The sequence below is a fragment of the Musca vetustissima genome, unplaced genomic scaffold (genome assembly GCF_032173495.1).
Source record: "Musca vetustissima isolate MV318-11 ecotype Yass unplaced genomic scaffold, APGP_CSIRO_Mvet_v1 utg45572, whole genome shotgun sequence".
In the NCBI taxonomy this organism is placed as follows: Eukaryota; Metazoa; Arthropoda; class Insecta; order Diptera; family Muscidae; genus Musca; species Musca vetustissima.
This window is the reverse complement of record NW_026885127.1, coordinates 48,940-60,766: the sequence shown is the minus strand read 5'-3', so window position 1 is coordinate 60,766 and position 11,827 is coordinate 48,940. Positions and strand designations below refer to the sequence as shown.

Sequence of the window (11,827 nt, the reverse complement as noted above, 5' to 3'; positions counted from 1 at the left end):
GTACCATCAGCTGATATTTAATCAGCTGTTTTGTTATGTTTTGTAAACAAACAAAAAATTGTTCTGAAGAAAATTGATTGTTTTGTGAATAAATAGTTAAAACTTACCGGTCACAACCCTTTTAAATGAAAAAATGGAAACATATGACTGCATGAGACTACCTTGTATAATTATGTCATAGCTATCGCCATATATATATGTTCTACCTTGTATAATTATGCCTTAGCTATCGACATATATAACATTGGGTGTGTCTGGTTACTTTTCAGTAACATTTATTAAGTAAGTTCTAGCTCAGAGAGTAAGCCCTTTTTACTCTCTTTTGCGATAATACTGAGAAAAGTAAACAGACAACATTTAGTACGATTTAGCAAATAAACAGCTGATTCAAGAAAACATTTGATTTGCGCCAAAATAAACAAACAAACAAACAGAGGACAAACACAATTATTTGTATTGCATTTAATATTAAAAATAAAATGCACAATAAAATAAAAATTGATTTGGTATGTTCCCCGGGAACATTTAAGCTTCCTGCACCAATACATTGCCCTCTATCTGGAACTAAAAATATATAATGAATTAGTTTCTAATTTAATGAAACTTTGCATCACTTACGAATTTTATTCCATTTTCTTTAATTTTTATACAACTTAACTTCAAATTGAACTTTGCAAATTAAAAAAAATGTTTTGAATAATTTTTGTGTTTGGTCATAAAACAGCTGATCCAAAAATGGATGGACGCTTCTATTCATAATTGTATATACCCATACATGCTTTGTACAGACATACTTATTTTTTAATCAGGACTTTCGGTCAGTAAAATGCAATGTAATAAATATCTAATTTTTTTGATCCACATCATTCTTAAGCTATAATTACAGATCTGCAACCTATATTTATAGATTATAGAGGCATAGAACTTCAAAATATTAAACATTTTGTAATTATTGCCACTGGACACGTGTTGTGCGTACATTTCGAAGGAGGATATTTACATTTAAATTTTGAAAGCTGAGTGTTGTCAAAAGTAAATTTATGAAAAATTGGAACCATATGTCTGCATGAAACTACCTTGAGTAATTATGTCATGTTTTACAAATGTATTAACAAATAAAATTTATTTAATTATTCGATCTGTGCTGGATAAATATTACCAGAAGAAATTTACCCGGTAATATTCAGTAGAATTGTATTTATCTCTATACAACGGTATTATAATAGCTCCGTTCCAGAACAAGTAAGAATCTACGACGTTTAGTCCCAATATGTTAATCATATTCCCAAATCGATTTTGAAGAGAAAGCTTGACATTCCATAAATTTCAGGAACCCTCAAGAATATGAACATTTTTACTACAATTACAAATAAATACAAAAAAAATAGTAAACATTTTTAGATTTTGCAGATCTCAAATAGTCATAAAAATATTAGTTTGGGGAAAAAGAAATTCATTATTATTATTATTCTTATTTGTAAATAGTTTAAAACAATTATAGATGATTTTTAGCTCCTAGGCGATGTTACGACTGCTTACATGTCAGTCAACTTCGGCCTACCTGTACGAGGTGTATCTTTAACATCAAAAATTCCTGAACGGAAACTACGAAACCAAAATTGCACATAATTGGCCGTTACAGTATCGGAACCATAAACACCATTCACAATGTTAGCCGCTTGGCGTGCATTTTAGCCTTTGTCACAGAAAAATCTGTAAAATGAACCAAATTTTATCTTTGTTCACTTCCATTTTTAACACCATGTAACTCACAATTGAATGCACCAAACAAAAAAACAGCTAAGAAATTATTTTTACTGTGAAATGTCACCCTTCCAACGAGCATAAATCTGAAATTGTTTCATCGACATTTTATGAGAAATCTATCAATACATCCATCTGCCGAAAAAATAATGAATTTCTTTTTCCCCAGACTAGTATAATTTGCTTTACAATTTGCCTCGTATTCTGCACCATCTAAACACAGAATAAGTTATGCCATGTACAGACGAGCGTTGTTCGCTCTCTCATTCGTTGTTCGACCCTTAATTATGAAGGAATTACTTAGTTCCCCATACAAAATTGTCTGAGCGAACACCGACTTTTGTACGTTGTTCAATTCGAATCACTCTCTGAATAACCAATAAATTTGTCCCATCCCTAACAATTGAGAGTATTTATCGAAAATAAATTAATTTTGACAGTTTGAAAATATTTATGAAATTTTCAAACTTTTTCAGTAAAATTGAAAATCATGAATGAAAAGTAAAAAATGTTATAGTTTTTATATATGCAGCAGGATGTAAATTTTGTTTTCTACATAATGCAATATGCATTTCTTTTCCCTTGGTTCTAATTAGCGTACAAAACAAGAAACAAATGTGGGGCAACTCAAACAAAAAAATCTCCAAATTTTTATTTGTGACAGTATGTGACATTTGAATTGAGAAAATATAAAAATGTATTAAAAACAACAACATTTTCAGAAAAAATGGAAAACATGAATGAAAAGTAAATAGATATGGGTTCATACTATAGTCAGGAGAAAGAGAATTATTTTTTCTATTTAGATCCCTATGTAATTCACTAAAATATGTTAAATTTTTGGTGTAAAACAAGAAACAAAAAGTTTGAAATAAAAAACTCTGATGATATGAATTATGAATAGTGTTGTATGAACGGGTTAATTCATGTACGTAATTCTGAGAGCGAACTACGTTGTTCGGATGCCCGTCAGAACATGGCATTAAACCGAATAATTATATTTGTGTGTCAAATTGTCATGGTTACCAGTCGGCAAATTCAGATCTGGCAACACGACGTTAATTGACATTTATAGACGAAGGGAAAAAAATCAGGTCGTGAAGAAAATTTTGCTGGTGAAAAATATACAATTATTCGCGAAAAATAAGTGCTCATAATTCAACAAAAAATTATTACAAAATACAGCAAAACGTCTGTGAAAATAAATACTTGAAAAATTGTCAATAATTTGCCAACCATATTTGCACCATGACGGTGACAAATGGAGAGGGCAATAACGCTGGTGGTGATGGCGGTGGTGGTATTGTGAGACCGCGTTGTTTCTTCGATATTGCACTGGATCGATTGAATATAGGTCGTATTGTATTTGAATTGTATTCGGATGTGGCACCAAAAACCGCGGAAAATTTTCGTGCCTTGTGTACCGGTGAAAAGGGTATCGGCATTGTAACGGAAAAACCCTTGCATTACAAGAATGTCATCTTTCATCGTGTGGTCAAAGATTTTATGATACAATCGGGTGATTTCTCAGCCGGCAATGGTACGGGCGGAGAATCAATATATGGTGGAACATTTGAGGGTAAGTATTTTTGTTGCAATTGTCTTTTGATAGTTGTTAGCAAGGGTTATGGGGGGTTTTGACTTTTTTCGAGTTATATAAAAAATGATGTGGGTGAGTACCTATTACTACTATTTAGTAATACCATACAAATCATTAAAAATAAAGAAATATTACAAATATGTGTGTTGTTATTATAATTTGTAAATGTAATGCGCAAATAGTAGATACATTAATTGGTGTATACGTTGCCATGGCACTTTGTGCATTTTATTGATGCATGCTCACATATGCAAGACTGCTATCCTTCAAAGGGTTGACACCATCCCACAAACGTCACGGCTTTAATCGCATTCGCTGTAGGTACATATTTGATACACAAAACAAATTAATTGAAGGAGGGTATTGTATTCCACACGAGTGGGTATGCCATGATTTGTATACGAGTGAGGGAGGTTTCAGTAAAATATATCCGAAATTATCTAGACTATTATATCTACATCCGAAAATTCCAATAATGGTGTTGCATTGATCTTAAAATGGACTGGAAGGAAAAGTAATGGTAATGGTAACTGATCCTCTCTTCTCATCGAGGAGGTACACAACCACAGTTTACGGTTTGTGAAGTTGTAGCGTTAAATCATTTAAAGTTTTAAGGCCTTTCGAAATCTATGCATATTCTGAATCATCCGGAGATGAGTATTTGTCTAAAGTTCCACATCGTTCCTTAAGCTTGTGCAGGCTTGTCTCACCATTGAAGCCAGCGAAGAATGCCAGGGCAAAGACCTACTTTGACTTCTTCAGCGAGACTATCCCCAGTAGTTGTTGTTGTAGCAACACAATATATAGCATTGGTTACGAATTGTCTGGTTCTGATTCCTTTTCTCAAAATTCGAAATTGTAGCAACCTGAATGGGCTGTGTCCATAAGGTATTTGATGATAGGTGAGTCGGCTTAGCTGAACAGTTGGAACGGTGCAACATGTCGTGTGATCATAGTCCACATGCAGAATACGTGTTATGTATCGAGCCGACAATTGATTGACAGAGGGTGGTTGTGCCTTATCAGCCTACTTGGATCCCTTTTTACGGGCTCTCCTTCGGGCTGGCTTCGACAATCCCCTACATTCCGTCTTTGTGGATTTGAGAGGTAGTGATCCAAACCTTTCAGATGGTTATTTAGAGGCGCCATTCTCTCCTCGTCAGCTCAGGGATCATAGGCACTCGGTCATTTCCTTCGATACTCACCCCCTGAGCCGAGCTGAGACTATTAGTGCTTATCGGGACAGCTCCTGGGTGAGGGAGTTCTGTCCATAAGGCTATCACAGGGGTTTTCCACTGCGTCCCTCATGCAGATGGTACACTGGAGTCATGAAGTGAAAGCATTCTGACAGGTTTGAATATTCTTTCACTGCGTATCACTTTCATTCGCAAACCACATCACCGACCAGCCTATTAATTTATAAAAGGTTAGCGCCTTGTTTTGATTAGGTCCTCTAGAACGTCTTTTAAACTCATTTAAGCATGGAGATGCAGACATTTAAGATGTTTGATATAGAATATGGGATACATCGGTCCTTGTTTTGTCATTCCAATTTCATAGGAGGTAAAACCATTTTTGTAGGAAATGTTCTATATTTTGAAATAACTACCATATACGGTACCTTCCCCAAGAGCTTAATTAAGTCTTTCGTTTTGGTGAAGGATAAAACAAATATTACGTAGAATTTTTAAAGCACCAGTAAAATGAAATTGGATCCATAAACATGTCATTCTGCAACCTATACTAAATTCCTCATTTCGTCAGATATATAAGCTATATCCAAATCTGAACCGATTCCAACGATTTCCAACGATTTCAGGAAACTTAACACACATCATTCTAGACGCTGTGCCAAATTTCGTGCAAATCGATAGATATTTAGGTACTTTGGTGCACCATTTACATTAAATCGGACGAAAATATATATGGGTGATTTTCAGGAAACTTAACACACATTCTAGAACTAATTTATTATGCTGTGTCAAATTTCGTGCAAACCGAAGGATATTAAGGGACTTTGGTGCACCATTTACATTAAATCGGACGAAAATATATATGGGAGCTATATCTAAATCTGAACCGATGTTCAGGAAACTTAACACACATTATAGACCTAATTCATTATGCTGTGCCAGGGATGCAAAAGTTGGTACAATTGTACTGATTTTAGCACTATTTGGAAGTCAAAAATACAATAGCACCCCAATGACATATTCAGCACTATTTCTAAACTGTATCAAATTATTCTCACTTAAAAGTATTATAAGTGCTTAAACATACAATATGAAATGAATCGCCTTCCCCCGCTGTCGTTACGAATGGATGAATTTGCCATAGATTAAACGTGCCGCCTCAAAATTCCGATCAGATTGATAAATGCAGTAAAAACATTAATTATTATTTCTGCAACAGTTCTATGAGAGAGATGATTTTTCAATGGTTCAGGAATAATTCATATTTTTTTAAATACTCAACAACTCGAAGAAGTCAAGAGGTTATTGAAACAATTTTGGCGCAAGAAGTTGTTGAAACAATTTTGAAGCTGATTTCCAAAAGTTAAGGCTGAATTCTATTATTTCAGAATTTTCAAACCTTTTTATACCCTCCACCATAGTATGCAGGGTATATTAATTTTATTTTTCCGTTTGTAACTCATCGAAATAATCATTTCCGACCCGTCTGTCTGTTGTAATCACTCTAGCATCTAAGCTAATTGAGGTAGATCGCCAAAGTCGCATATAGACCTCTTTTGTCTGCAGGCAGGTCAGCTTCGAAGATGTGCTATATCGGTCCACGTTTAGGCATAGCTACCATATTAGGGTAACCCATCATCGGTATTTTGGGGTTCTTGAGTGCGTTTTTCAACCGAATACGCTGAACATTGATACATTGGGTACCAAAATTATAAATATAGGTTCACTTTTTCTTGTAGCCCCCATATAACGGTAACCCCAATTTTCAGTGTTTTATGGTGTACTTCAGTATATGGGGTAGTCCCCATATAACCCCCTTTTTATACTAAAATAGCTAGCTATTTTTTCCGTGTGTTGGGTTTGTCCCCATATAGGCGTATTCTGCCATAGTATGGGGGATATTCGTTACTCGGAATAATCAGTTTTTACCCTACAAAGTGTGGAATTTTAAGACGATTTAACCATCTATTGTTCATTCCGTCATCTAAAGATATCGCGATAAAAAACTCGAACCTTACGATAATGAAATATATCGGCAGGCGTTTAGGCATCTACTACATGTAATCATACCTCCTGAAGAAAAGAATGGAGATACAAAACTAAAATATTGGGTTCGAAATTCTCAGTATACCTACGGTGCAGAGTATCCAAAGTTCAGCCCGGCCGAACTTAAAGCTTTTTTCACTTGTTACTGTTATTTCTGTTCTTACAATGTGTACTAAAAATTATAAATAATATCAAATTATAAATGCAGTCTGAGGATGCCAGAATGCACGTAGAATTTATTAAGTCTTTTAAAAACGACAATATATGCACTTGTAGGTCAAAGGTGGCTGAAGTGAAAAATGAACTAAACGAAGATATGTTTCCTTATCTATCACAAATTTTAGAGGGTTTTTATATATTCCACATTCATCTACAAATGAGGAAAGAGTATCTTCATATCAAAATATAATTAAACAACGATACATAAGAATATGTTGCAATAAAGTGTTAATTATTGATCTTTTTATTTCGATCTAAAACCGAATAGAATTGTGTTCTTAAAAAATCTTTATATATAAGACTTAAAAGTACGTAGAACAAGTGTTCATCTTATCTATAAGTATATAAAAATGAATTCTTTATTATTATTAATTGTTAATAACAAAAATTTTATTAAAAAATATTTAAAAGTACAATCGGACTGAAAAAAAGTAAACTTTTTATTGAAAGCCAGTACAATTTGAATAATTTCATTTCACATCCCTGTGCTGTGCCAAATTTCGTGCAAATCGAAAAATATATAGGCACTTTGGTGCACCATTTACATTAAATCGGACTAAAATATAAATGGGAGCTATATCTAAATCTGAACCGATTTTCAGGAAACATAACACACATCATTCTGCACTTAATTCAGTACGCTACGCCAAATTTTGTGCAAATCGAAAGATATAAAGAGACTTTGATGCACCATTTACATAAAATCGGACGATACTATATATGGGAGCTATATCTAAATCTGAACCGATTTTTCCCAATTTCAATAGGGTTCGTCCTTGGGTCAAATAATTGACCTATGCCAAATTTCATCCAATTCGAATCATAAATGCGACCTGTACTTTGTTTACAATTTGACAAGGACAGACAGACAGACGGGCGGATGAGAATTTAAATAAAAATTTTCTCGATTCTAAATAATATTAAATAATAATATTAATTAATAAAACATATTTTTTAATTTCAGACGAAACATTTGATATAAAACATGATCGTCCTTTTTTGTTGTCCATGGCCAATCGTGGTAAAAATACCAATGGCTCACAATTTTTTATGTAAGTATCAACATATGTGAAATGTTCATATAATTTGCAGATATTGCGGCCAATTAATCTACAGTTTACTTACAGCAAAGTTTATATTCCAATTTTTGTATTATTTTTGTATATATTTTTTTTTTCAAGAATATTAATCATCACAATAATGTTTGTTGTTTGCTACTATTGTACTATAATATTTAATGATTTGTTAATTAATTTAGCAAAATGATGACCACCACGTCATGAGCTTTAGAGCAGGGTAACTGCAATCAATGCACCCCTCCCCCCTCCACATAATCATAATGTCAGGATTTTTATGGCTGAGGACAACAGGAGGAGTATATCTATCCAGATTGCATGCATCTATGGAGTTTGATTTCTAATCACTGGATATTTTGTTGGCACGTTGAACATGCTTTGTGACGTGTGTTTGCTGCCAAATGGTTCTAGGTGTGAGACTTATTGGAGGATTCTCAAATCCAACTATAATTGAGGGTGTGTGTGTGGCCATACACATACGCAGACATCACTTTTCTTGGTTTCCAAAAATGCTGTTATAACTACACAACATCAACAACAAAAAAGATGATGATCTCCCATCAGAAGAGATGCTTTTGCCCCCATTGGAAACTAGTTATTGCTATAATGTAGAAATTATTTTGCATTCATATCCACCACAAAAAAATTACCAAACAAAAAATGTTAGAAACAATTATAAGTGTTCTACTTCAGCCATTTCAATCGAGACCAAAAAAATAGCCAAAAAACAAACAAACCTACTACCTACTGTTGAACTGTTGTAAAATATGACAAAGTGTAAAGAAACTTTTTCTCTTCTTCTGTTTTTCATTATAGTACTACACAACCTGCACCACATTTGGACAAGTAAGTTTAAAATCGATCCCAATTCAATTTTATTCACTAACCTGTTTTGGTTTACTTCTTTTTAGTGTCCATGTTGTTTTCGGTCAAGTTGTATCGGGACAAGAATTAGTACGTCAAATTGAAGATTTGCCAGTTGATCGTAATTCCAGACCATTGCAAGATGTTATTGTAGCCAATTGTGGCGAATTGATAAAACAGATTAAAAGTATGTTGAGCAACATTGAACGTTGGATATGTTTGTAATTTGTGTCTTGTTTTTTTACAGTTAAAAAAGATAAGAAGAAAAAGAAACGTGCCGCTTCATCGGATGATGACAAATCGGCTGCCAGTGATTCCGATGATGAGAAGCAATCTAAACGTAAGGAGAAAAAGAAAAAGAAGGATAAAAAACGATCCAAATCCGAGGATAAAGATAAGTAAGTTGAAAACGTATTTTAGATCAGTTTTATTTACAAATATTCTCCGATATACAATATGTCGGTTGGTGGACATATTGTAGTCGGTTAGAGGTATATGAGGCGAGTGCTTTCCGAATGTAAGTGTTAAGCAGAAGAAGATTCAGACCTTCCAAAAATTCCGCCCTTAGAACTGCAATAACTGGATGAAATTTGGCATAGGTCACTTATTTGGCCCGAGGACGAACCCTATTGAAATTGGCAAAAATAGCTCCCATATATATTATCGTCCGATTTAACGTAAATGGTCCACCAAAGTCCCTATATATCTTTCGATTTGCTCGAAATTTGGCACAGCGTAATGAATTAGGTATAGAATGATGTGTGTGAAGTTTCCTGCAAATCGGTTTAGATTTGTATATATCTCCCATATAAATTTTCGTCCGATTTAATGTAAATGGTGCACCAAAGTTGTGCGATTTGCACGAAATTTGGCACAAAATGTTTTAATTAATAATTTTATAAAAACCACAAATTGTTGCCAATCATTTGTCAACAATTGACAATTGACTACTGTAAATACACACAAATATGTGCATAGCTTCGAATGTAAATACACTTTTAGCTTGTTTCACATTAAGTGCGTATTCTGACCTTTGACCAAATTCCTCATAATATTTATAATAGTCATCGAAATTAAATTTTATTATTATTGAAACAAGGAAGTTAGACAGTATAGTTGGAGGATACGACCGTGTGATACACTACACAGCTATATTTGGTCTTAAATATTCTGCAAAAAATATCCATCGGTTGAGAAAACTTGGAGAATGCGAAGCGTACATTTTAACGGATATTTTTTTGAGGAATATTGGAAGCGTGGATTTGTTTAAGAATATTTTTCGAGGAATATACTTCGTCAGTCAAAAAAATCGATTTAAAAAATATTTCTTTAGTGGCTATATGAAGGATGGATTAAAAATATATATATATATATATATATATATGTAAGGACCCTCCCCGCCTTTTTTATTCCTTACTAAATATTTTGCTTATAATGACATTAATTTTCTTTTTTTTCTAAAATTTCTGTTACCTTAAAATTTTTTGTTAAAATCTCCACTGATTTTGCCGTTGACAACATTGCAACGAATCTCTGTCATCCATTTTGATAACATTTACATAACCCCTCTTTATCAGTTATTTAAATATTCAAAAATCACAAATTTCATTGCAAACTGAAATATCTCTCTTTGGCTGCTGTTGAAAATTCTATTTGCTTACAAATACACCACTCGACTTAATGTAATTTTCCGTATTCAACATTCTGACCTACCCTAAGTAGTGTATAAATATTTACATAATTTGATTTGATTCCCCAACCCCCTCCATCACACTCAATACTAGGAACTAAATGAAAAAAAAAACAAATTCAATATTTAATAATGAAATGTATTTTCTGTGGTGTCAAATGTTAATAATTTTGTTTGGCTACTACTTTTAATATTTTCTGTTGTTGTTGTATTTATTTTTTTTTTTTGCTTCCAGTTACAATTGGGGTTGGACCAGTACTCGCCATAGTTCTCGATTCCGTTCTGTTCTGTTTATTTATGATTTCTCATTTGAACGCGAATTTCATATTTGATTAAAAAAAAAAATAACGAAATAATGCAAATGTCGATGATGGTCATGGACTGTCATCAGTTCCACATAGCAAAAATACAATTTACAATTTTCTAATGGATTTTTGTTTGAGTTAAATTAATTAAAAATGCAGTGTTTTTTTTCTATTTTATTCTGTTATTGTTCATAAATATGGTAATTTTGTTGGGTATGATTCTTTCGAGTTTTTTATTGGGATGGTGGCTGCGATGCGGTACATAAATAGCAAATTAGATAATAATAAAAAAGATTCAAGAAAAATTCAACATTAAAAAAATTAAGGAAAATTCATACCACTCCTGTAATAGCCCTTTGAAAAAATATTCTTTAAAAAATCCACGCCTCTTATCGTCCTTTGAAAAAAATATTTTTTAAAAAATTCTCGCCTCTTATCGTCCTTTGAAAAAATATTCTTTAAAAAATCCACGCCTCTTATCGTCCTTTGAAAAAATATTCTTTAAAAAATCCACGCCTCTTATCGTCCTTTGAAAAAATATTCTTTAAAAAATCCACGCCTCTTATCGTCCTTTGAAAAAATATTCTTTAAAAAATTCTCGCCTCTTATCGTCCTTTGAAAAAATATTCTTTAAAAAATCCAGGCCTCTTATCGTCCTTTGAAAAAATATTCTTTAAAAAATTCTCGCCTCTTATCGTCCTTTGAAAAAATATTCTTTAAAAATCCACGCCTCTTATCGTCCTTTGAAAAAATATTTTTTAAAAAATCCAGGCCTCTTATCGTCCTTTGGAAAAATATTCTTTAAAAAATCCACGCCTCTTATCGTCCTTTGAAAAAATATTTTTTTAAAAAATCCAGGCCTCTTATCGTCCTTTGAAAAAATATTCTTTAAAAAATCCAGGCCTCTTATCGTCCTTTGAAAAAATATTCTTTAAAAAATCCACGCCTCTTATCGCCCTTTGAAAAAATATTCTTTAAAAAATTCACGCCTCTTATCGTCCTTTGAAAAAATATTCTTTAAAAAATCCACGCCTCTTATCGTCCTTTGAAAAAATATTCTTTAAAAAATC

At 32.9% G+C, this 11,827-nt stretch overlaps 1 protein-coding gene across 1 annotated transcript; it reads left to right on the top strand.

The window, feature by feature from the left end:
* Positions 1 to 2,958: 2,958 nt before the first annotated feature.
* On the top strand, positions 2,959 to 9,160 carry LOC133332234 (peptidyl-prolyl cis-trans isomerase G-like; the record flags this gene model as incomplete). Its single annotated transcript, XM_061540616.1, has 5 exons — positions 2,959 to 3,343; positions 7,787 to 7,874; positions 8,715 to 8,744; positions 8,810 to 8,949; positions 9,010 to 9,160. Coding segments are annotated over exons 1-5 (740 nt in total), but the record flags the coding sequence as incomplete, so codon positions are not given.
* Positions 9,161 to 11,827: the final 2,667 nt, after the last annotated feature.